This window comes from Cetorhinus maximus, chromosome 19 (genome assembly GCF_964194155.1).
Source record: "Cetorhinus maximus chromosome 19, sCetMax3.hap1.1, whole genome shotgun sequence".
NCBI lineage: Eukaryota > Metazoa > Chordata > Chondrichthyes > Lamniformes > Cetorhinidae > Cetorhinus > Cetorhinus maximus.
In genome coordinates, this window is record NC_135897.1 from 20201622 (window position 1) to 20226106 (window position 24485).

The 24485-nt window shown below is 43.0% G+C and overlaps 1 protein-coding gene across 2 annotated transcripts in view; it reads right to left on the bottom strand.

Moving 5' to 3' along the window:
* Nucleotides 1–6853, bottom strand: part of inpp5d (inositol polyphosphate-5-phosphatase D) — a 199007-nt gene extending 192154 nt beyond the window's left edge. For both annotated transcript variants that reach the window (XM_078563554.1, XM_078563553.1), the window contains exon 1: nt 6643–6853. In XM_078563554.1, coding sequence (XP_078419680.1) covers nt 6643–6776 — 134 coding nt within the window. In that variant the 5' untranslated portion in view covers nt 6777–6853. The remainder of the gene's footprint in view (nt 1–6642) is intronic.
* Between the last annotated feature and the right edge of the window lie 17632 nt (nt 6854–24485).

The window sequence follows — 24485 nt, forward strand, 5'->3', positions numbered from 1 at the left end:
TTAATCAGACTCCCTTTCCTGGGCACAGCGGGTAAAATTGGTTAGCGCCAGTATAACAATAGAAGCTCTTAACAAATCAGCAAATTGTTTTACTCCACAATCAATGTTCTTTATTGTTGAAGCCAATGGAAAAGAAAATTGAGCCTATTTTTTCAGAAACACTCCATTTAAAATTAATTCATATTGCCTCTCCTTATCCTCCCTATATATATCATTTCATACTTCTGAGCGTTAAATTTCATCTTCCACATGTCTACCTCACTGTTGACTACATTTCCACATTTTGTGTCGTCTGCAACTTTGAAATTATGCCTGGTATACTCAAGCCCAAGTCATTAGTATAGATTAAAAAGTGTAATGTGTATATCTGTTTGTACACCTGTGTGTGATATATTAGGTGAGAGTACATGTAAGTGTGTACAGCGCATGTGACCCACCTGTGTGCACAGGTCTTTCCTTATTCATGTACTGTGGTCTGGTCAGAGCCCTATAGTTCTAGCTAGCAGTTCTCCTTCTCCTTCTAAGTGCCAGTTCACTTTATCTTTTCTTCCTCTTTACTGTTGGTTAATTCCACTGCAGTATTTTCATTCCTCTTCCTTGAATATTTGCGGCATTCAGCAATTCCAAATTAGCCTACTGACAAATAACCTCATCATGTTGCTAAGTCTATATAAAGTACAGGTGAGGCAGATGGTGCCGTCAGTGATCCAGAGTACATGACTAATGTTCTGAGGACATATTTGCTATTTTCCAATGTAAAGGAACCTTCCTCAAATTTAGGGAATTTTGGAAAACTGAAACCAGCACATCAACTATCTCTCTTGCCACTTCTTTCAAGATCTTAGGGTGAAGCCCATCTGGACCTAGAGATTTGTCAGCCCGCAGCCCCAGCAATTTTCTCAATACCAATTCCCCTGTCATTGAAATTTTCCCGAGTTCCGTTTCCTGATTTACAGCTATTTCAGGTATATTACTTGTGTCCTCTATAGTGAAGGCCGAAGCAAAATTCCACAGACGCATACTCTATAGGACCAACGCACACTTTGTTAACTCTTGTCTGATTTAAATATCTACAGAAACTCTTACTATCCGTCTTTATATTACTAGCTAGCTTTCTCTCATACTCTAATTTTTCCCTCCTTATTAATCTTTTTGTCATTCTATGCTGTTATTTTTTTTTTGTTCCAATCTCCTGACCTACCATCCGTCTTTGCATAATTATATGATTTTTCTTTAAGTTTGATACTGCCTTTAACTTTTTTAGTTAACCTGGGACATTCTGTGTCAGTGCTGTCTGCTTTTTATTAAGCTAAGCTGTGGGGAGGATTAGATTGTAGATGACGGTACAAGGGATCCTCATTGTGAAGGGTATCAAATTGAAGCTCCTGGGGATTATTTTTAACTTTGGACACTCTTATCCTGGGACTGTGCCTCCATATTCCCAGCCAGGGGAAACAACCTCTCAGCATCTATCCTGTCAATCTCCTTCAGAATCTTGTATGTTTCAATCAGATCAACTCTTATTCTCCTAAACTTCAGACAGTGTAGACCCAATTTACTCATCATCTCATCATAGGACAACCCTCTGATCCCAGGAACCAAACTAGTGCATCTTCACTGTACCACCTCAAATGTATTGAATTAGGGAAAGAATTGGCTAAACCCTGAAAACCAGTGCGGGGATCGCAGTACATGATTAACCCGATTAAGCCTATTTGATGTATTGCAGGCATGATGTCTCAACCTGCTTCCGTTCATCCTTTAATTCCTTCTGACTCAGAAATTGCAGATAGTGCAAGCATGGACTTCTCACTTTCTCCTTTCCCCTCACCGCAACCCAACCCTCACCCCTTTTTTTATTTCAGATACCTGCGAACTGGAATCTGCCTAGTCAGTGGGAGAAGAAGCAAAATATGGTGAAGATGAGGAGACATCATCACTCGATCTTAATGCTCACAGTCACCAGCTCAGACACTCACATTGTGCATATTTTAGTGGCTCGGATAGAGGAGGGATCTCAGTGCAGTGAGACACTGGGCACAAATACACAGGAGCTCGGGCAAGAGAAACGGATAGCACAGGTGTCACATCATCAAAGTTGCATGCTAGTTCTGCTGCACAGGACTCAGGTGGAGACTTTATTGGACCAGACTACAGAAGACTGATAGCTGTACCTGCCAATTGAAATTTCTCTCCAATACGTTCACATCCTTCCTATAATATGGTGCCCAGAACTGTACACAATATTCCAAGTGAGATCTGACATGTGTCTTATATAAATTCAGCATAACCTCCTTGCTCTTTTACTCCATGCCCCTATTAATGAAGCCCAGGATACTATCTGCTTTATTAACTGCTCTCTCCACCCATCCTGCCACCTGCAATGATCTATGCACATACACACCCAGGTCTTTCTGCTCCTGCACCCCCTTCAAAATTTCACCTCTTATTTTATATTGTCTGTGCATGTTCTTCCTACCAAAATGCATCATCTTACACTTCTCCGCCAATCTGTCTATCTTGTCTTGAATGTATTCAACGATGATACATCAACAACTCTCCGGGATAGAGGATTCCAAAGATTCAGAACACTTTGAGTGAAGAAATTTCTCCTCATCTCAGTCCAAAATGATTGTCCTCTTATTCTGAGACTGTGCCCCCATGTTCCCAGCCAGGGGAAACAACCTCTCAGCATCTATCCTGTCAATCTCCTTCAGAATCTTGTATGTTTCAATCATATCAACTCTTATTCTCCTAAACTTCAGACAGTGTAGACCCAATTTACTCAACATCTCATCATAGGACAACTCTCTGATCCCAGGAACCAAACTAGTGCATCTTCACTGTAGCACCTCAAATTGCAAGTCTATCCTTCTTTAAGTATGGAGACCAAAACTGTCCACAGTGTTCTAGGTGTGGTTTCACCAAAGCCATGTAAAAGAACCAAAACTTCCTTACATTTGAACTCCAATCCCTTTGCAATAAAGGCCAACATGCAATTTTCCTTCCCAGTTGCTTGCTGTACCTCCATGCTAACTTTCTATGTTCCTTGTACAAGTGCACCCAAGTCTCTCTGAACATTAACATTTACAAGTTTTCATGCCTTTTAAAAAATATTCTGCTTTTCTATTCTTACTACCAAAGTGAATAACCTCACACTCACCCCACTGCATTATTATTGGAACAACATAAAGGGACTGGTGGGGGAATGATGTCCTCTTTTAAAGGACATACTGATGGAATAAAGAAGGAGATTTTTCTGTTCAATCCTGAAAAGCATCCTGCCTTCATCATTGGGAATCCTGTGCGAAGAACAGGTTGACCCACTGTGTTAAACAACACCACTAAAATCTCGAGGAAGAATGCGCTTTATTGTACCATCTTAAATCAAAAGATGTTCAAGGCACTTCACAGAGCGTGGAAAGTTTTAGCAGAGGTGGTCAAAAGCATCGTTGAAGAGATGTGCTTTAAGAAGGTTTAAAGTGAGGAGAAAGGCACTGACAATGAAGTTGAAACGTTATATTGTGGTAAGATTACTTTTGTTCATTTCATCCTAAGTCTCTGATCTCTTCCGCTTATCAATACTGTTCTAAATTCCCTAACCTCTTGAGTAATTCAAAGTGTCCCTCAAATTCCACATCAACAGAACTGGAAGTATGTGAAAACCCAATCTGTTGATTAGATGGACACATGAAATCTGCCCAAACTGCCAGAGCATTCACGAATCAGAGGTTTCTGACAGATGTGAGGCAGGCAATGAAAGGGGAAGTGAGAGTTTGATCTGTAAGTTCATAAGCATCCAACAGCTACAAATCAGTACAGATAAACGTTGAAACGGGAAATTGAACCTTTTCCAGGCTGTTGCGAACACTGAATTGTTTTCAAATCTATTTACTCAAGTCACTGCAGTTTCTCAGAAAAGCTCCCAATGGCCAGGGGTTGAATCCCACAGATATTTCCCTAGAAACCTATTGTTGTTTTCTCTCCTATAGATCTACTCAAACCATTGTTTCACAAAATGAGACCAATTTCTTGCTATGAGCAAGAGTTTCAGATTTTTGGCCTACTTTGCTACTGAGTGGTATGACTCAACATATGCCTTTGATTTGTCACATGACAAGTTCCTCATTTCTCCACAGTTGTCAGCACAGGATTATATTCCCTCGGGTATAGAAGATTAAAGGGTTTTCTGATTGGGGTGTTTAAGAAGATTAAAGGATTTGACAGGGCAGATAGAGAGCAACTGTTCCCTCTTGTGTCAAGAGTACAGAACAAGAGGGCTTAACCTTAAAATTAGAGCTAGGCTATTCAAAGGTGACATAAGGAACATTTCTTCACACAAAGGATAGCAGTAATATGGAATTACCTCCCCTAAAAAACGGTTGAGAATTTCAAAACTGAGATTGATAGGTTTTTGTTAGGTAGGGTCTTAAGGGATATGGAATCAAGGTAGGGAATGAATTTAAGACACCTGTCAGCCATGAACAAAATGAATGATGGAACAGGTTTAAGGGGCAGAATGGTCTCCTCCTGATCCTATGTTCTATGGCTGAGAGAACAAGATCTTCCCTTAGAGAAGGAAGGAAATGAAGGTAAATACAAAGCATAAGCTAGTGACTGGTTCAGGTGCAAAACTTATTAAAGCAGTTGGGACTTACTATAGTCAAGCATCATTGAAACAACCATGTTGTGATCCATAAACTATGAATTTCAGATGGAAAAGAGAGACTCCTTCTCTAACCATGAAACTACACAACAGGAGGGCTAAGCTCTATGCCAATGTGAATCATCATTGAAACATTTTGATAGAAATCAGTTTCACCTAATGAGTCCACAAAGGCCAAGCAACAGAAAATGATGCGACCAACATTCTAGTATCCAGTCAACAAACAAAGCCCTCATCTCCCATTCGATATTTATCTCAACTACTCCTTGTCGTAGTGAATTCCATATTCTTACCACTCATTGCGTAACATATTTCTCCTGAACTGCCTATTGGATTTATTAGCGACAATTTTATATTTATTTGCCTTGCTTTGCTGTTCCTGACAAAGGTAAACATCTACGTCTACCTCATTAAGCACCTTTCATAAACTTAAAGACTTCTATCAGGTCATCCCTCAGCCTTCTCTGTTCTGGAGAGAAGAGCCCCAGCCCATTCAGCCTTTGCTAATAAGTATATCCTCTCAGTTCTGGTATCATCTTTGTGAACCTTTCTGCACTGTCTCCAATATCGTATCATTTTTATAGCATGGAGACCAGAACTGCTGACAGTCCGCCAAGTGTGGTCGAGCCAATGTTCTACACTAGTTTAATATAACTTCTTTGACTTTCAATTCTAACCCTTTGTAAATGCACCCCAATGTTTGAGCTATATTTTTATGACCTTATTCGCTTGTGTCTCTATTTACACAAGTGACTTATGCAACTGTAGCATGAAAATCCCTTTGCTCCTCTATTCCATTAAACACTTATTTTCCAAGCAGTACAAGGCCATTTTATTCTTTCTACCAAAATGTAACACCTCACACTTGTCTATATGGAAATGAAATTAATTTGCCAATTGCATGCTCATCCTGCAAGTTTATTAATGCCGCCTTGTATGGTGTGTCAAAGTGGAGGGTTCATTCAGGTACAATCAATTATTCAGCAAACACTGTAAAAGTAAAGGACATATTCAAGGTCAAAGCAAAGTTGGTGGGACTGTGTACTTGAACGGAAGAGTGGTGATGGGTGTAGACTATGGAGCAGGCAGGGAGAAAAGTATGATGAAAAGGTCTTGTGGGGTTTATGGCCATCCTGCATATGACCCGTGATAGAGACAAGTCCCAAAAAGCAAGCACTGACCATTGAATTAAATAATGGATTTAATAACCCTCCCGACTCCATTGATCCACTCTGTGGATACTCCTAGGAGTGTCTAGAAATGGAAAGGATGGAAATAAACAGGAGATTAAATCTAGCTCCAAATCTACTGCTAATTGAAAAAGAGAAGCTTGCAATAAGTTCGCATTTTATCACAGATTTCTCAATTATCTTCCCAAAATGGAAAGGCATCGATGTTACTGTGATGGGAGCAAATGCCAATTCACTGCTGTTGTTCTAACAGAGCCGAAGAAATGTGTCAATGTTGGGGCCGACAGTGGTTTTCAATCAAAGGGTGTTACTCATAGAATAACTCAGTCAATAATTCAGAATCTGTACCGAAGTGACAGGTGCTAGGGTGAGTAGCTCACTGCACTCCAACGATTCTCCTGCTATTTGCCAGTTTGCGCTCAGAGCTGGAGATTCTCAGCAGAGAAATCTGGAGGCAGATCAATAATCACCGAGCCCGAGAGAGAAATCAGGGTTTAGACCAATAGTCACTCACCATTCGGAGTGATCAGAGTATTGGAATGATAATCACAAACCTCCGGGGCAATAGGATCGATAAAGATCTCAGTGACAAGAGTTCTTCTGTCCAGAGCCAGGGCACTGTGCTGAGTGTACACTGCTGCTTTCATAGGAACCAGCAGGTGAACACAGCAGCAAGGGAGGTAGCCCGTGAAACCCACCTTGAAAGAGATGTTTCCCATTCCTCACAGCCTCCGCAGTGAGATTGGAGTGTGTACCCTGTCCAGACTATACCCATCACTGACTTACAGCAAGCACAGGGCTAACGCTCCTTCGAATGACTCGCTGTGCCGGACCAGAAAGCTGCCGTCCTGTGCCGCCTTGGCGAGCAGGGTCTCTGCCATTGGTCGGGAGATGTCCTCATGGTACCACCGATCGTTCATCTTCCTTCACTTTATTCCATCCAAACTCCGCTGCCTGCTTCAAATAAAGTGAACGCTTCACAGCGTCCTCGAACAGCCTTTCCTGCAGTGACGAAGCCAGACTGAGTTTCACTTCCTCAAAACTCCTGTCAGACTTACAGAAATAACACGTGCTTTATTTCAAGTACAACAGGACCGGCCCACTCATCTGTAATCTCACCCACCCTCCACCATTAACACCAACCAAAGCATTCACTCCAGTCTCATTAACACCCACCAAACTATTCACCTCTAGATTCACTAACACCCCACCAAACCATTCGCCTCAATCTCATTAACACTCACCAAACCATTCACCTCAATCTCATTAACGTTCACCAAACCATTCGCCTCAATCTCATTAACACTCACCAAACCATTCACCTCAATCTCATTAACGTTCACCAAACCATTCACCTCAATCTCATTAACGTTCACCAAACCATTCGCCTCAATCTCATTAACACTCACCAAACCATTCGCCTCAATCTCATTAACGTTCACCAAACCATTCGCCTCAATCTCATTAACACTTACCAAACCATTCGCCTCAATCTCATTAACGCTCACCAAACCATTCACCTCAACCTCATTAACGCTCACCAAACCATTCACCTCAACCTCATTAACGCTCATCAAACCATTCCCCTCAACCTCATTAACGCTCACCAAACCATTCACCTCAATCTCATTAACACTCACCAAACCATTCACCTCAACCTCATTAACGCTCATCAAACTATTCCCCTCAACCTCATTAACGCTCACCAAACCATTCACCTCAATCTCATTAACGTTCACCAAACCATTCACCTCAATCTCATTAACGTTCACCAAACTATTCACCTCAATCTCATTAACGTTCACCAAACCATTCACCTCAACCTCATTAACACTCACCAAACCATTCACCTCAACCTCATTAACACTCACCAAACCATTCACCTCAACCTCATTAACGCTCACCAAACTATTCCCCTTAATCTCATTAACACTCACCAAACCATTCACCTCAACCTCATTAATGCTCACCAAACTATTCCCCTTAATCTCATTAACACTCACCAAACCATTCACCTCAATCTCATTAACGCTCACCAAACTATTCACCTCAATCTCATTAACGTTCACCAAACCATTCACCTCAACCTCATTAACACTCACCAAACCATTCACCTCAACCTCATTAACACTCACCAAACCATTCACCTCAATCTCATTAACGTTCACCAAACCATTCACCTCAATCTCATTAACACTCACCAAACCATTCACCTCAACCTCATTAACGCTCACCAAACTATTCCCCTTAATCTCATTAACACTCACCAAACCATTCACCTCAACCTCATTAATGCTCACCAAACTATTCACCTCAATCTCATTAACACTCACCAAACCATTCACCTCAACCTCATTAACGCTCACCAAACCATTCACCTCAATCTCATTAACGTTCGCCAAACCATTCACCTCAATCTCATTAACACTCACCAAACTACTCACCTCAATCTCATTAACACTCACCAAACCATTCACCTCAACCTCATTAACGCTCATCAAACTATTCCCCTCAACCTCATTAACACTCACCAAACCATTCACCTCAATCTCATTAACACTCATCAAACCATTCACTCCAGACTCTAACACTAACCAAACCATTCACTTAACCATAGAACCATAGAACCATAGAACACTACAGCACAGAAAACAGGCCATTCGGCCCTTCTAGTCTGTGCTGAAATATTATTCTGCTAATCCCATTGACCTGCACCCAGTCCATAACCCTCCAGACCTCTCCCATCCATGTATCTATCCAATTTATTCTTAAAACTTAAGAGTGAGCCCACATTTACCACGTCAGATGGCAGCTCGTTCCACACTCTCACCACTCTCTGAGTGAAGAAGTTCCCCCTAATGTTCCCCCTAAACCTTTCCCCTTTCACCCTAAAGCCATGTCCTCTCGTGTTTATCTCTCCTAATCTAAGTGGAAAGAGCCTACTCGCATTTACTCTGTCTATACCCCTCATAATTTTGTAAACTTCTATCAAATCTCCCCTCATCCTTCTACGCTCCAAGGAATAAAGTCCTAACCTGTTTAATCTTTCCCTGTAACTCAACTCCTTAAGACCTGGCAACATTCTAGTAAATCTTCTCTGCACTCTTTCAATCTTACTGATATCCTTCCTGTAGTTAGGCGACCAGAACTGCACACAATACTCCAAAGTTGGCCTCACCAATGTCTTATACAACCTCACCATAACATCTCAACTCCTTTACTCAATACTTTGATTTATGAAGGCCAGTATGCCATAAGATTTCTTTACAACCCTGTCTACCTGTGACGCCACTTTCAGGGAATTATGTATCTGAACTCCCAGATCCCTTTGTTCCTCCGCACTCCTCAGTGCCCGACCATTTACTGTGTATGTCCTTCCTTGGTTTGTCCTTCCAAAATGCAACACCTCACACTTTTCTGCATTAAATTCCATCTGCCATTTTCTGGCCCATTTTTCCAGTTGGTCCAGATCCCTCTGCAAGCTTTGAAAGCCTTCCTCGCTGTCCACAACACCTCCAATCTTAGTGTCATCAGAAAACTTGCTGATCCAATTTACCACATTATCATCCAAATCATTGATATAGACAACAAACAACAATGGTCCCAGCACAGATCCCTGAGGCACACCACTAGTCACAGACTTCCAGTCTGAGAAGCAACCATCCATTACCACTCTCTGTCTTCTCCCACACAGCCAATTTTGAATCCAGTTTACAACCTCTCCATGGAAACCAAGTGTCTGAACCTTCTAAACTAACCTCCCATGTGGGACCTTGTCAAAGGCCTTACTATAGCCCGTATAGACAACATCCACAGCCTTTCCTTCATCTACTTTCTTGGTAACCTCCTCGAAAAACTCTACAAAGTTCGTTAAACACGACCGACCACGCACAAAGCCATGCTGACTATCCTTAATCAGCCCTTGGCTGTCCAAATAATTGTATATCTGATCTCTCAGAACACCTTCCAATAATTTACCTACCACTGACGTCAGTGATGACTCACTGGCCTGTAATTACCTGGTTTATTTTTGTTAATCTCATTAACACTCACCAAACCATTCACTGACCTCATTAACACTCGCCAAACCATTCACTTCAATCTCATTAACACTCACCAAACCATTCACTTCAATCTCATTAACACTCACCAAACCATTCACCTCCAAATTCATTAACACTCACTGTTACAGACAGGGGAAAGAGGCAAGCTGAACACCTTTAATTTTCTCGCTGTCTGTCTGTAAACAGATGTCTTTTAATTTTTGAAATAGACTGTGGCGTGTTTCCCAAACACTCTGTCTGTGAAGTCAATTTTAAAGTGACTCGCAGCAAACTCTCTTTAGGGTTAAATTGGAAGCATTGTTTATTCATACATTCAAAGCCGGGGGATGGTTGTCACAACCACATACACACGTATGAGCACATGAGGAGGAGCTAGGAAAGAAAATATGTGTGAGATTCCACAAGGATGAGGGTTGAGCTTTGTCCCATAATTACTGTCGGAAGTTTCCTGAAGTGTAGCCAACTTGCCAATCATGTTAACTGTAGCAGCCATGTTTTTGGTCCAGCAAAGTCCATTATTAATAAGCAGAAAGTAAGTTTTGAACTAAACAGTTTATGACCTCTTTCATGTCTTACAGACATGATACCCACCAAACCATTCACTTCAGCCTCATTAGCACCCACCAAACCATTCACTCCAGACCTGTCAACAGCTGTGGAACCTATTCATCTCCTATCTCACCATCAACCAAACAGCCCATTTACCTCCTTTCTTGCCAATTCCTCTAGTTGCTCTATCTATTGATCACAACCCTACAACATGACAAGCTCACTCAAAGACTTTGGAAAGAGCATGGAGTTTGTCTCAGAACAAAGATAAAAGTCTACCATGCAATGGTTCTAACATCACTTCTTTCTGAGCGTGAGACTCGGACAGCCTACTGGCATCACATAACCCCTGACCAGCCCCATTATTTCCATTTTAGGGAATCTCTTTTATACCTTACCAGGTCCTTGTCACGCTTCCTAAATTAGGTTATTCAAAATTGGGTGCAGTTTTTCTGGATATAATTTAACTAATGACTTGTGAAGCTCTTAGCGTTCTGCATTTACTTACATACCCTAATTTATAAAACTTTCTAGCCCAACTTTAGCCACACATTGGATTGCTTTTAAATGCTTGTGTATGTGAACCCCTAAGTCTAATCCTTCTAAAAGGTTACCATTTCATCACCAGTTTTCCTCAGGATGTATCACTTCACATTTCTATGCATTAAATTTCATCGTACATCACTGTGTCGAACTTACTAACCTATTTATGTCTGCAGTACTTGCATGCAGTCTTATTTGAGTTTGACCACACTCCCTTTTTTTGTGACCTGTAGTTTTTGGTACTGTACCTCTATAAGCAATTCCAAATCACACACTGGTGTGTATGAAAAATAGCAATGATCTTCCCCCCCACCCCCCCACTCCAGCCCAGAATAAAATCCATTCTTTGTTTTCTGGCTTTCCACCAACATCCCATTATTGTTGCCATATCCCATTTCAGGTACCTTATCAGATAACTTTTGAAAACCTGCGTTCTAAAATCCTTATGCATCTTTTTTTATCACTATTACTTCCTCAAAGTCAAACCCATTCTCCTCAAATCCATATCATATGTATTTCATCCAATAAATTTGACTCCTATGCTCCTGACCTTTGGAAATTTGCTATGTAGGAGAATGAGCTGGTTGGAGAACCTCCGTATTGGTTGATTCCTGGGCCTGGCCAAAATTTCTAGTTGTAGGCCCAGAACGGATAGGATATTTGGGGCTCGTTCTGGCTGCTGCCTCTGTTTCACAGCCTTGGCCGTGCCCCAGTGTCCCTGTAGTGATATCACACAGTGCTGGCTGGTGGCCATGTCCCCAACTGATATCGCTGTCCACCTTATCTAAACGTGTCATAATCTTCTACACCTCTTTCAAATCTCCCCTCAATCTTCTTAGCTCCAAAAACAACCCCAGCTCATCCTCACAACTAAAATCCCTCATTCATTCTGGTAAATCTTATCTTCACCTTCTCAAGGACTTTCACATCCCTCCTAAAGTGTGGTGACCAGAACTGGGCACAATCATCCAGTGTGGCCTAACCAGAGCTTTAAAAGTGTTCAGCATAACTTCCCTGCCTTTCTACTCAATACTTCAATTTATGAAGTTCCCATATGCTTTGTTAACTAGTCTCTCAATATGCCCTTCCACCTTCAGGGATCAATGGACATGAACCCCTAGGCCCCTCTGGCCCTGCACACACTTAAGAACTGTGCCATTAAGTCTATACTATCTCTCCCTATCCCTTCTGCCAAAATGCACCACCTCACTCGTCTCTGTACTAAATTCCAACTGCCACTTGTTTTCCCATTCTGCTAGCCTATCTATATCCAGTTGCAGTTGATTCAGAGGCTTTAACAATTTATTTCCAGAATGATTCATTAAAATCGGCTGCCTAACGTGGAAGCTCATAACAATTAATTAGTCCACATTTATGAGCCTGATGCACTTGAGCGCAATAGACTCAGCTGTACGTCATGTAAGAAAATCACATTGCAAACAACCCATTCCCCTCCTGTGCATTTCATGCACAAACAACCCATTATGGTGTTGTGTGATACGCAGCCAAACGCAATCAACTCATTCTTTTCCCTTTTGTCTCACACCCAACCAAACCAGTTCATCTCCTTCTCCTCTTCAAACACTTGTGCACAGATTTATTTGAGGCTATTACATATATTTTAGTTTCCAGCCTGCATTGGGATTGGTTTCAATTAATATTAAACTGTACCTATAGTCCATTGCATTTATTTGTTATCTGCACACACGTGTTGCTGACCAGTTGCTCATGAGGTGCTTTATCTGTCTTGTTGATTGTGCAGGGCAGTAGTGCAGAGCAGTACTAGGTTCTTGTTCCAATCAGATTCTGGGCCTGGCTCCAACCTCAACCCTTCCCCCTCCACCATCAGTAGCGCAGGGAATCTGCAGTGGAGCTACAAATCAATTTTGAATCAAGATTAAAGATTGTACAAAGTCCTCCAACAGATTAATAAGATGGCGACCAGAAGGTTGCAGCTTCCATACCAAGTATGTGTTGAGTTGGCTGATGCCAAATAAGGGCAGCATTAAGACTGCAGCAAGTGGTTTCAGAGACTCTGAGCTAGGGAAAGGTGTTCGTTCCGATTGCCAACTAATGACCCCTGGTTTATGGGTATGTCAGGTCTTGCTGTGCCCCCACACGCTGTTGAATGGTCCTCCACTAATCACTGTCAAAATGTACACATGGAAAATGGTTAATAGGATGAGGTAATAGGGGAGGGTGGGAGTAAGCAGCAGCCAAAAAACTGCATCTTGCCTTGTTTCTTGTTTCTTGTTTTAATGATGCACACAGGCCATCAACATTGTACTTTATTGATAACACATTTTCCTAACATGAACACATAGCTGCAGTGTCTGAACTCTATCAAGACAGGCTCCAGCATGTGCTATCTGACCTTCAACCTGCAGGTCAGGTGACCATGTATATACTACAGAGTACATAATATCTAATAGTGGAGCCCACAGCTATAATCAGCTATTATCATGACACATCTCAGCAAACTTTGATGGAAGGAGAGGAATAGAGGCAAGAAAGCAGGCTAGCCACATGAGTGAGTTCTTCGGGGACCATGATAATCCCTTAGCAATTGCGACCACAGTGAATCACTGCAAATGGAATAAGACCAATTTTAAAACTGATAAATACACTAAGATTTTCTTTGGGATTAGGCAATAATTTCACAACTTTTTGGCACTTGAATTGTCAAGGTTATCAGAAAAGAATACTGAGGACATTAAGGAGGAAAGGAGAGCAGGGAGCATGATTGAGTCACGTTTACTTCATTAATGGAAAGAATGGGATGGTTCTATGCATTTCAATACTTTGATGTGCTATCTGTCACACATTAGCTCCCTCTGCTTCCTGCATTACTTTCTCTGACATACAAATAGTACCCAGGGCACCAGGTGTCAACTGACAAGAGTAAAGTGCAACTTTGGCATCACCTTTGGCAGTTTAATACAATCAGCCAGTCAAGATCTCAATGGGCGCTTAAAAGACTGGCCTGGGAGCTGTCCTCTTACAAAATGAGGCACTAGTGGCATACGCTTCAAAGGCAATGACTGAAACACACCAGTGGTACGCCCAAATAGAGAAAGAAATGCTAGCAATTGTGTTTGGCCTAGAACGCTTCCACTAGTTTCCCTATGGCAAAGGTGTGGAGGTAGAGTCTGATTATGAGCCTTTGGAGGCTATACTTAAAAAGCCTCTGAACTGTGCCACCAAGAATCCAAAGATTACTAATGCGCCTGCAGAAGTACCAGGTCAGAGTTAAATACAAACCGGGCAAGGAAATGTACATGGCAGACACTCTGCCATGTGCAGACCTACCCATCACAGAGGAAAAGGATTAAAAAAATGGAAGCAGAGGTTCACATGCTGACAAAGAACTCACCTGTGGCTGTAACTAAACTGGATGAGATCAGGGAAGCGACCAAGAATGACAGCACCCTGAGAAAACTGCAGCAGTTTGTGCAAGCTACTATCATTTCTCAGCAGCACAGACTCAAAAAACTATGAGTAATAATCTACTGCGAGCAGATACTCACTGTTGTCAAATATGAACAAGTCCACTCCAATTTTCTGCCAGGGCCTCTCTGGGACCCTGTGTGGTTGAAGTGGTTCTTTTTGTGGTGATTTACTGTACTTTTGGCACACTACACACGCATTCACCATTTCCCCGATTTTTGTTCCCATCCCAGGCCAATACATTACATTATTACATTGCAAACCTGAAGCGCTCATCTCAGATAACAGTCCACAATTCTCAGGCACTGAGTTTCGCAAATTTGCACAGGACTGAGAGTTTTGCCACAGTACATCTAGTCCCACATATCCACAATCCACACCTTGGAGCGGAGCCCCTTCTGCTGTACAAGAGTAGTGGAACTTCTGTGAGGAACTTCATGTAGCAGAAGGAATACTTTTCAAGAGAGAAAAGATCATAATTCCTGCAACACTGAGGAAAGAAATGCTGCAGCGCAAAAATGAAAGTCACCTCAGCATAGAAACATGCAGGAGAAGACTCGAGATGTAATGCATTGGCCTGGAATGGGAGCACAAATCGGGGAAATGGTGAATGCGTGTGTAGTGTACCAAAAGTACAGTAAATCACCACAAAAAGAACCACTTCAACCACACAGGGTTCCAGAGAGGCCCTGGCAGAAAATTGGAGTGGACGTGTTCACATTTGATAACAGTGAGTATCTGCTCGCAGTAGATTATTACTCACGGTTTTTTGACTCTGTGCTGCTGAGGAATGACAGTAAGAGCATCACTGTAATTAATCATTTAAAATCAATTTTTGCTCGCCACAGCAGACCTGAAGCGCTCACCTCAGATAATGGTCCACAATTCTCAGGCAATGAGTTTCGCAAACTTGCACAGGACTGAGAGTTTTGCCACAGTACGTCTAGTCCCAAATACCCACAATCCAACAGAATGGAGGAACGTACCGTGCAGACCTTAAAACACCTGTAAGGCAAAGGCGGATGGAAGAGACACCTACTTGGCTCTGCTGGATTTCTGGAATACTCCATTAGAGGGCATTGGATCATCTCCAGCACAGCTCCTGATGGGGAGAAGACTAAGAACCAAGCTTCCAACTGTGCCCCAACTGTAATTTCCACATCCAGTGAGCTACAGCACACAGGACCTGCTCAAACTGAGACAGCAGAGGCAGAAACACAAGTAGAGCACAGAATGAGGCGGACATCAGTTTTCTCTGGGATTCTCTGTTTCATTTAATATCTATGTTATAACATCATGGAGATATCCACAGTGGAGGAGGTGGATTTTAAAATTTATATGTAACAGCATGGGGACCCAGTGCAGATTAGGAGTGATAGGGAAGTGGAATTTTGTTTGAGATAAGATATTTGCAGTAGACATTTGCACATGTCAGGGTTTCTGCAAGAAGACTGAGTTGGTCGGGCTTCGAAGTGATGATACAGCAGCATTTCAATTGTGAATCGGACGAAATAGGGCTGTGGACAGGAAATGTTGCATAAAGCAATGGAAGGACTTGCAGGATCTGAAACACAACTGAGCTCAGTTTCAAACAGGATGCCAAGACTGGAAACAGAGAAGTGGTCAAGAGTGGTGGTGAAGATGCATATGGAAGCTGATCCTAGATCTGCAGATGGGGAAGCTTGTACATGAGGAAGAGGAGGTCAGGTATAGATCATTGAGTACTCTAGAGAAGAGAATTCATTGCTGGAGGCATTCTGATTAAGTTCTGATAGGTAAAAATGGAACCATGGGGGACAGCCTTGGGTGATGGGGGAAAGGTGTGGAATGACGGTGTGCTCAATCACATCAGACACTGTAAAGAGAGAGATATCATTCATAACCTTGGACAAGGTTGTTTGCAATTTGAGAGAGAGAAATCAGATTGGAGTGATGATCATGGAACTCAGGATAAAAACTTTCAAGGACCTCAGAGTGCAAACAGAGTTTAGAGATGGGTGGTAGTTGGTAAGGACAAAAGCAGGGTGTTTTCAGGAAGATTATAAAAATGATTTTGAATTGAAAAGGGATAATTTCTAAGGAGAGGAATTGAGGCTACCAGCTAACATAAGGGGCTAGGAAAGGGATTGGGTGCTTGGAGGACCCTGAAACATAGACCCTCATCCACATTAGAACCCTTCACTTTGCCTTACTGAGAACCCTCTCTCCCCCTCTATAGAGTCCTATCTCCCCTACAGGGATCCCTTACTCTACACAGATACCAGTCTCTTTAAGTAGACCACCATTTATCTGTATGTAGACCACCTTCACCTGTACAGAAACCCCACCTCCCCATATAAATTTCTCCTCACCCCTCTCCAGGGCCCACTCTCTCTACTACAGACAACCAGCCCTGTCCTGCACAGAGACCACTGTCTTCTGACTAAATTCCCTCTCTCCTGTACAGAGTCTTCCCCTTTCCATTTGGACAGAAGTCATACCTTGGCATCTGAACAACTGCATGCACTCAATGGGATCAACCGATTTTAAGAACTCGATGGGGGCTTAAGTTTCTAACGACCCGTTGAGTGAAGGTTGTTCTAGGAGTCAGGAGTCACTGGGGGACCTGATGAGGGTCCAGCCACAGCTGCTGGGTTATAGATTCCTGGAGCCAATTGGATCCTTCATTGGTTTTACGCTGCTACAGCCAGCAATGGAGAAAAGTCAAGTTTGGTAGAGTGCACCTGAATGCATTTCAAATGTTAGTACAGCATCTCCACAGTGACACAGAATACACATAACATTACTCTCTTATTGGAATTAATGTTACCCCTCACAAAGATTAATCAAACTGTTACGAGATGTGGCAATAGCAGCTTGTCTTTAGCCCTCAGTTTTTAAAGACATTCGCTCATGATCAGGACTGAGAGCCCTAGCTGATGTTTCCCCTCCTTCACTCAGGGATGGTTGAGGCTAACTGCAGTGGCCTTTCTGCCATTGTGGGCTGGGTTGGACCAAGAGGACAAAGCAAAGTTTTGACCTTCCTGTTTTGTCTGGCCATGATGCTGATCACCTCTGATTTGAGTTCACAGCAATTTAAGCAAGGGATTTTCTTCATCAAGGTGGTGATAGGGATGGTCATGTGATTGAATATCATGTGATCAAGTGCCATGTGATCAAACTTGGCAATCCTGCATGCACAGAGAGCCCTGTGTCACACACTTTGCCTCATCTCCTTTGTGAATATGCTTCTGTGATTTTTATCTCAATATTGCATGAGGTTTACATAGTGCTTGCCAATATCTGATTAGATAAAAGTGAGCCAGAGAAAGCAAGCTGCAAGATATTAAAGCTACAGTGCAAGCCAGTCTCCACTTCGAGCTCGGACAAGTGCTGTGCTGTTGCCACCTGGTGGCACAGAGTGCAAAACTCAGGGAAGTGACACAAAAGCAACGGGAAATCTTAAACAAAAGGCGGGAAATATTGGAAATACTCAGCAGGTCAGGCAGCATCGTGCCTTGGTTTGTCCTCTTACTCTTGACAGTTTCTCCCCCTTGGAACATCTGATCTTGTTTCACCTTTCTCACTTCTTGTTTAAACTCCTGGTTGTCTGTAGGGTTCCCAACCCTCCAGTATTGGCCTCGAGCCTCCAGGAATTGAAGAGCAATCTCCAGAACACAGCTATGTGCAATTCTGGAGAAAAATCACAGGGACATTATAAATGCTTGTTTTTGTCATTCTCTTTGCACATTTCTCTTTACTAGATATAAAAATATTGAAAATGGGATAAAAAGGCTGTTTGGCTGACAGTCAAGCATTATCCTATTAGATAATGAATCTTCTTGCTTTCTAATTTGTGTAGGAAGGCAGTGCATTACGAGGGTGATTGTGTTGGCCGTTGAATGGCTGGAGCGTGGGGGCAAGTCATGATGAAACCTCCTGAAATAGATTTAATCACAGTGGGCAACTCTAGCTGCCTGCACAAGAACCATGTCTATTTTCTCAATGTTGCGCATTGCACTCAGACTAATACTCTCAACTACAGGCAGCCATTATTGAACTAAGATTATTTAAACCTCCCCAACAGCAAGGGCAATATAACAAAATGATCAGACATTACAATATGCTACACTCAACAAGCATCATCACTGCTTTCCTCCCTCAGCCTCTGCACTGAGAGATCTCCCACCCTAGATCTTAACCTTTAGATCAATACATCATGTGTCTCTCCTCTGAGTTTACTGCCCCCTATCCTCCATCAATCTCAACCTCCTTGTAAACTCCCCAAGGCACACTCAAGGATATTCCCTTGACATTGCCACCTCCCATAGCCTCACTACCCTTATAGTATCAATTACAGTTAAGGCCATTTCTGATCATTTCCTTGTTTTACTATCTACCCACATCCCTCTTCCACCCACCCAACACTACTTCCTTCTGTATCTGCCCATGGAGAAAACTGTTTTCCAATTCAATTACAACGACACTCTCAAAATCCTCACTGTCTAGCCTTTGGCTCTCCATTCACCAAAACACTGCTGCAACAACTGATCTGCTCATCCTTAGCACCACCTTTGATACCCTCATCCCCATTAAAAACATTATGCTCTCTCACCCTGACTACTTCCCCAACATGGCCTTCATCTCCACTCCAATAAGTCCAATGGACATTGCAGTCAACTGATTTAGTCATTCACTAGCAGATCTGGCTGGACCACAGAAAGTACTATCAGGTCCTACTGTTGTTTGCCAAAACTGTTTACAGGGAAAAAGTGAGAGAGAAACAGTGTGGTCATTTACAGCAAGAGAGTGAGGGAGAAACAGCGTGGTCATTTATAGCGAGAGAGTGTGAGAGAAACAGCATGGTCATTTACAGTGAGAGAGTGAGAGAGAAACAGCGTGGTCATCTACAGTGAGAGAGTGAGAGAGAAACAGCGTGGTCATTTACAGTGAGAGAGTGAGAGAGAAACAGCGTGGTCATTTACAGTGAGAGAGTGAGAGAGAAAGAGCATGGTCATTAACAGTGAGAGAGTGTGAGAGAAACAGCGTGGTCATTTACAGCGAGAGAGTGAGAGAGAAACAGCATGGTCATTTACAGTGAGAGAGTGAGAGAGAAACAGCATGGTCATTTACAGTGAGAGAGTGTGAGAGAAACAGCATGGTCATTTACAGTGAGAGAGCGAGAGAGAAAGAGCATGGTCATTAACAGTGAGAGAGAGAGAGAGAAACAGCGTGGTCATTTACAGTGAGAGAGTGAGAGAGAAAGAGCATGGTCATTTACAGTGAGAGAGTGAGAGAGAAACAGCATGGTCATTTACAGTGAGAGAGTGTGAGAGAAACAGCATGGTCATTTACAGAGAGAGAGTGAGAAGGAAATATCACGGTCATTTACAGTGAGAGAGTGAGAGAGAAACAAAATGGTCCTTTACAGTGAGAGAGTGAGAGAGAAACAGCATGGTCATTTACAGTGAGAGAGCGAGAGAGAAACAGCATGGTCATTAACAGTGAGAGAGTGTGAGAGAAACAGCGTGGTCATTTACAGGGAGAGAGTGAGAGAGAAATATCACGGTCATTTACAGAGAGAGAGTTAGAGAGAAACAGAATGGTCATTTACAGGGAGAGAGTGAGAGAGAAACAGCATGGTCAGTTATGGTGAGAGAGTGAGAAAGAAACAGAATGGTCCTTTACAGTGAGAGAGTGAGAGAGAAACAGCATGGTCATTTACAGTGAGAGTGTGAGAGAGAAACAGCATGGTCATTTACAGTGAGAGTGTGAGAGAGAAAAAGCATGGTCATTTACAGTGAGAGAGAGAGAGAGAAACAGCGTGGTCATTTACAGTGAGAGAGTGAGAGAGAAACAGCGTGGTCATTTGCAGGGAGACAGTGAGAGAGAAACAGCATGGTCATTTACAGTGAGAGAGTGAGAGAGAAACAGCATGGTCATTTACAGTGAGAGAGCGAGAGAGAAAGAGCATGGTCATTTACAGGGAGAGAGTAAGAGAGAAACAGCGTGGCCATTTACAGGGAGAGAGTGAGGGAGAAGCAGCATGACTATCTACAGTGAGAGAGTGTGAGAGAAACAGCATGGTCATTTACAGGGAGAGAGTGTGAGAGAAACAGCGTGGTCATTTACAGGTAGAGAGTGAGAGAGAAACAGCATGGCCATTTACAGGGAGAGATTGAGAGAGAACAGCGTGGTCATTTACAGTGAGAGAGTGAGAGAGAAACAGCATGGCCATTTACAGGGAGAGAGAGAGACAGAAACAGCGTGGTCATTTACAGGGAGAGCGTGAGAGAGAAACAGCGTGGTCATTTTCAGGTAGAGAGGGAGATAGAAACAGCACGGTCGTTTCCAGGAAGAGAGTGAGAGAGAAACAGCGTGGTCATTTGCAGGGAGATAGTGAGAGAGAAACAGCATGGTCAGTTATGGTGAGAGAGTGAGTGAGAAACAGAACGGTCATTTACAGGGAGAGAGCGAGAGGGAAACAGCATGGCCATCTACAGTGAGAGAGTGTGAGAGAAACAGTGGGGCCATTTACAAGACGAGAGTGTGAGAGAAACAGCGTGGTAATTTACAGTGAGAGAGCGAGAGACAAACAGCATGGTCATTTACAGTCAAGCGCGAGAGAGAAACAGTGTGGCAATCTACAGTGAGAGAGTTTGAGAGAAACAGCGTGGACATTTAAAGGGAGAGAGTGTGAGAAAAACAGCATGGTCATTTAGAGGGAGAGAGTGAGAGAGAAACAGCGTGGTCATTTACAGTGAGAGTGTGAGAGAGAAACAGCGTGGTCATTTACAGTGAGAGAGTGAGAGAGAAACAGCATGGTCATTTACAGTTAGGGAGTGACAGAGAAACAGCACGGTCATTTACAGAGAGAGAGTGAGAGAGAAACAGCACGGTCATTTACAGTGAGAGAGTGAGAGAGAAATAGCATGGTCATTTACAGGGAGAGAGTGAGGGAGAAGCAGCGTGGCCATCTACAGTGAGAGAATGTGAGAGAAACAGCATGGTCATTTACAGTGAGAGAGTGAGAGAGAAACAGCATGGTCATTTACAGGGAGAGAGTGAGGGAGAAGCAGCGTGGCCATCTACATTGAGAGAGTGTGAGAGAAACAGCGTGGTCATTTACTGTGAGAGAGTGAGAGAGAAACAACACCGTCATTTACAGGGAGGGAGTGAGAGAGAAACTGAATGGTCATTTACACAGAGAGAGTGACAGAAAAACATGATGGTCATTTATAGGGAGAGAGTGAGAGAGAAACAGCATGGTCATTTAAAGTGAGAGAGTGAGACAGAAACAGCATGGTCATTTAGAGTGAGAGAGTGTGAGAGAAACAGTATGGTCATTTACAGGGAGAGCGTGAGAGAGAAACGGCATGGTCATTAACAGTGAGAGAGTGAGGGACAAACAGCATGGTCATATACAGGGAGAGAGCGACAGAGAAACAGTGTGGTCACTTACAGGGAGAGAGTGAGAGAGAAACAGCATGGTCATTTACAGTGAGAGAGTGAGAGAGAAACAGCGTGGTAATTTACAGTGAGAGAGTGAGAGAGAAACAGCATGGTCATTTACAGGGAGAGAGCGAGACATAAACAGCGTGGTCATTTACAGTGAGAGAGTGAGAGAGAAACAGCATGGTCATTTACAGTGAGAGAGTGAGAGAGAAACAGCGTGGTCCTTTACAGGGAGCGAGTGAGAGAGAAACAGCGTGGTCATTTACAGGGAGAGAGTGAGAGAGAAACAGCGTGGTCATTTACAGGGAGAGAGTGACAGAGAAACAAAATGGTCATTTACAGAGAGAGAGTGAGAGAGAAACTAAATGGTCATTTACAGAGAGAGAGTGAGAGAGAAACAGCGTGGTCATTTACAGGAAGAGAGCGAGACAGAAACAGCGTGGTCCTTTACAGGGAGCGAGTGAGAGAGAAACAGCAAGGTCATTTACAGGGAGAGATTGAGAGAGAAACAGCGTGGTCATTTACAGTGAGAGAGTGAGAGAGAAACAAAATGGTCATTTACAGAGAGAGAGTGAGAGAGAAACAGCGTGGTCATTTACAGTGAGAGAGTGAGAGAGAAACAAAATGGTCATTTACAGAGAGAGAGTGAGAGAGAAACAAAATGGTCATTTACAGAGAGAGAGAGTGAGAGAGAAACAGCGTGGTCATTTACAGGGAGAGAGTGAGAGAGAAACAGCGTGGTCATTTACAGTGAGAGGGTGAGAGAGAAACAAAATGGTCATTTACAGAGAGAGAGTGAGAGAGAAACAAAATGGTCATTTACAGAGAGAGAGTGAGAGAGAAACAGCGTGGTCATTTACAGGGAGAGAGTGACAGAGAAACAGTGTGGTCATTTACAGTGAGAGAGTGACAGAGAAACAGTGTGGTCATTTACAGGAAGAGAGTGAGAGAGAAACAGCATGGTCATTTACAGGGAGAGAGTGAGAGAGAAACAGCGTGGTCATTTACAGTGAGAGTGTGAGAGAGAAACAGCGTGGTCATTTACAGTGAGAGAGTGAGAGAGAAACAGCATGGTCATTTACACTGAGGGAGTGAGACAGAATCAGCATGCTCATTTACAGGGAGAGAGTGTGAGAGAAACAGCGTGGTCATTTACAGGGAGAGAGTGAGAGACAAACAGCATGGTCATTTACAGTGAGAGAGTGAGAGAGAAACAGCATGGTCATTTACAAGGAGAGAGCGAGACAGAAACAGCGTGGTCATTTACAGGGAGCGAGTGAGAGAGAAACAGCATGGTCATTTACAGTGAGAGTGTGAGAGAGAAACAGCGTGGTCATTTACAGTGAGAGAGTGAGAGAGAAACAGCGTGGTCATTTACACTGAGGGATTGAGACAGAATCAGCATGGTCATTTACAGGGAGAGAGTGTGAGAGAAACAGCGTGGTCATTTACAGGGAGAGAGTGAGAGACAAACAGCATGGTCATTTACAGTGAGAGAGTGAGAGAGAAACAGCATGGTCATTTACAGGGAGAGAGCGAGACAGAAACAGCGTGGTCATTTACAGGGAGCGAGTGAGAGAGAAACAGCAAGGTCATTTACAGGGAGAGAGTGAGAGAGAAACAGCATGGTCAATTACAGGGAGAGAGTGTGAGAGAAACAGCGTTGTCATTTACAGTGAGAGAGTGACAGAGAAACATCATGGTCATTTACAGGGAGAGAGTGTGAGACAAACAGCATGGTCATTTACAGTGAGAGAGTGACAGAGAAACATCATGGTCATTTACAGGGAGAGAGTGAGAGACAAACAGCGTGGTCATTTACACGGAGAGAGTGAGAGAGAAACAGCGTGGTCATTTACAGGGAGAGAGTGAGAGAGAAACAGCATGGTCAATTACAGGGAGAGAGCGAGACAGAAACAACGTGGTCATTTACAGGGAGAGAGTGAGAGAGAAACAGCGTGGTCATTTACAGGGAGAGAGTGATAGAGAAACAGCGTGGTCATTTACAGTGAGATAGTGACAGAGAAACAGTGTGGTCATTTACAGTGAGATAGTGACAGAGAAACAGTGTTGTCATTTACAGTGAGAGAGTGAGAGAGAAACAGTAGGGCCATTTACAAGCAGAGAGTTTGAGAGAAACAGCGTGGTCATTTACAGGGAGAGAGTGAGAGAAAAACAGCATGGTCATTTACAGGGAGAGAGTGAGAGAAAAACAGCATGGTCATTTACAGGGAGAGACTGATAGGGAAACGGCGTGGTCATTTACAGGGAGTGAGTGTGAGAGAAACAGTGGGGCCATTTACAAGCAGAGAGTTTGAGAGAAACAGCGCGGTCATTTACAGGGAGAGAGTGAGAGAGAAACAGCGTTGTCATTTACAGGTAGAGAGCGAGACAGAAACAGCGTTGTCATTTACAGGGAGTGAGTGTGAGAGAAACAATGGGGCCATTTACAAGCAGAGAGTTTGAGAGAAACAGCGTGGTCATTTACAGTGAGTGAGCGAGAGAGAAAGAGTATGGTCATTTACAAGGAGAGGGTAAGAGAGAAGCAGCGTGGTCCTTTACAGGGAGAAAGTGAGAGAGAAACAGCGTGGT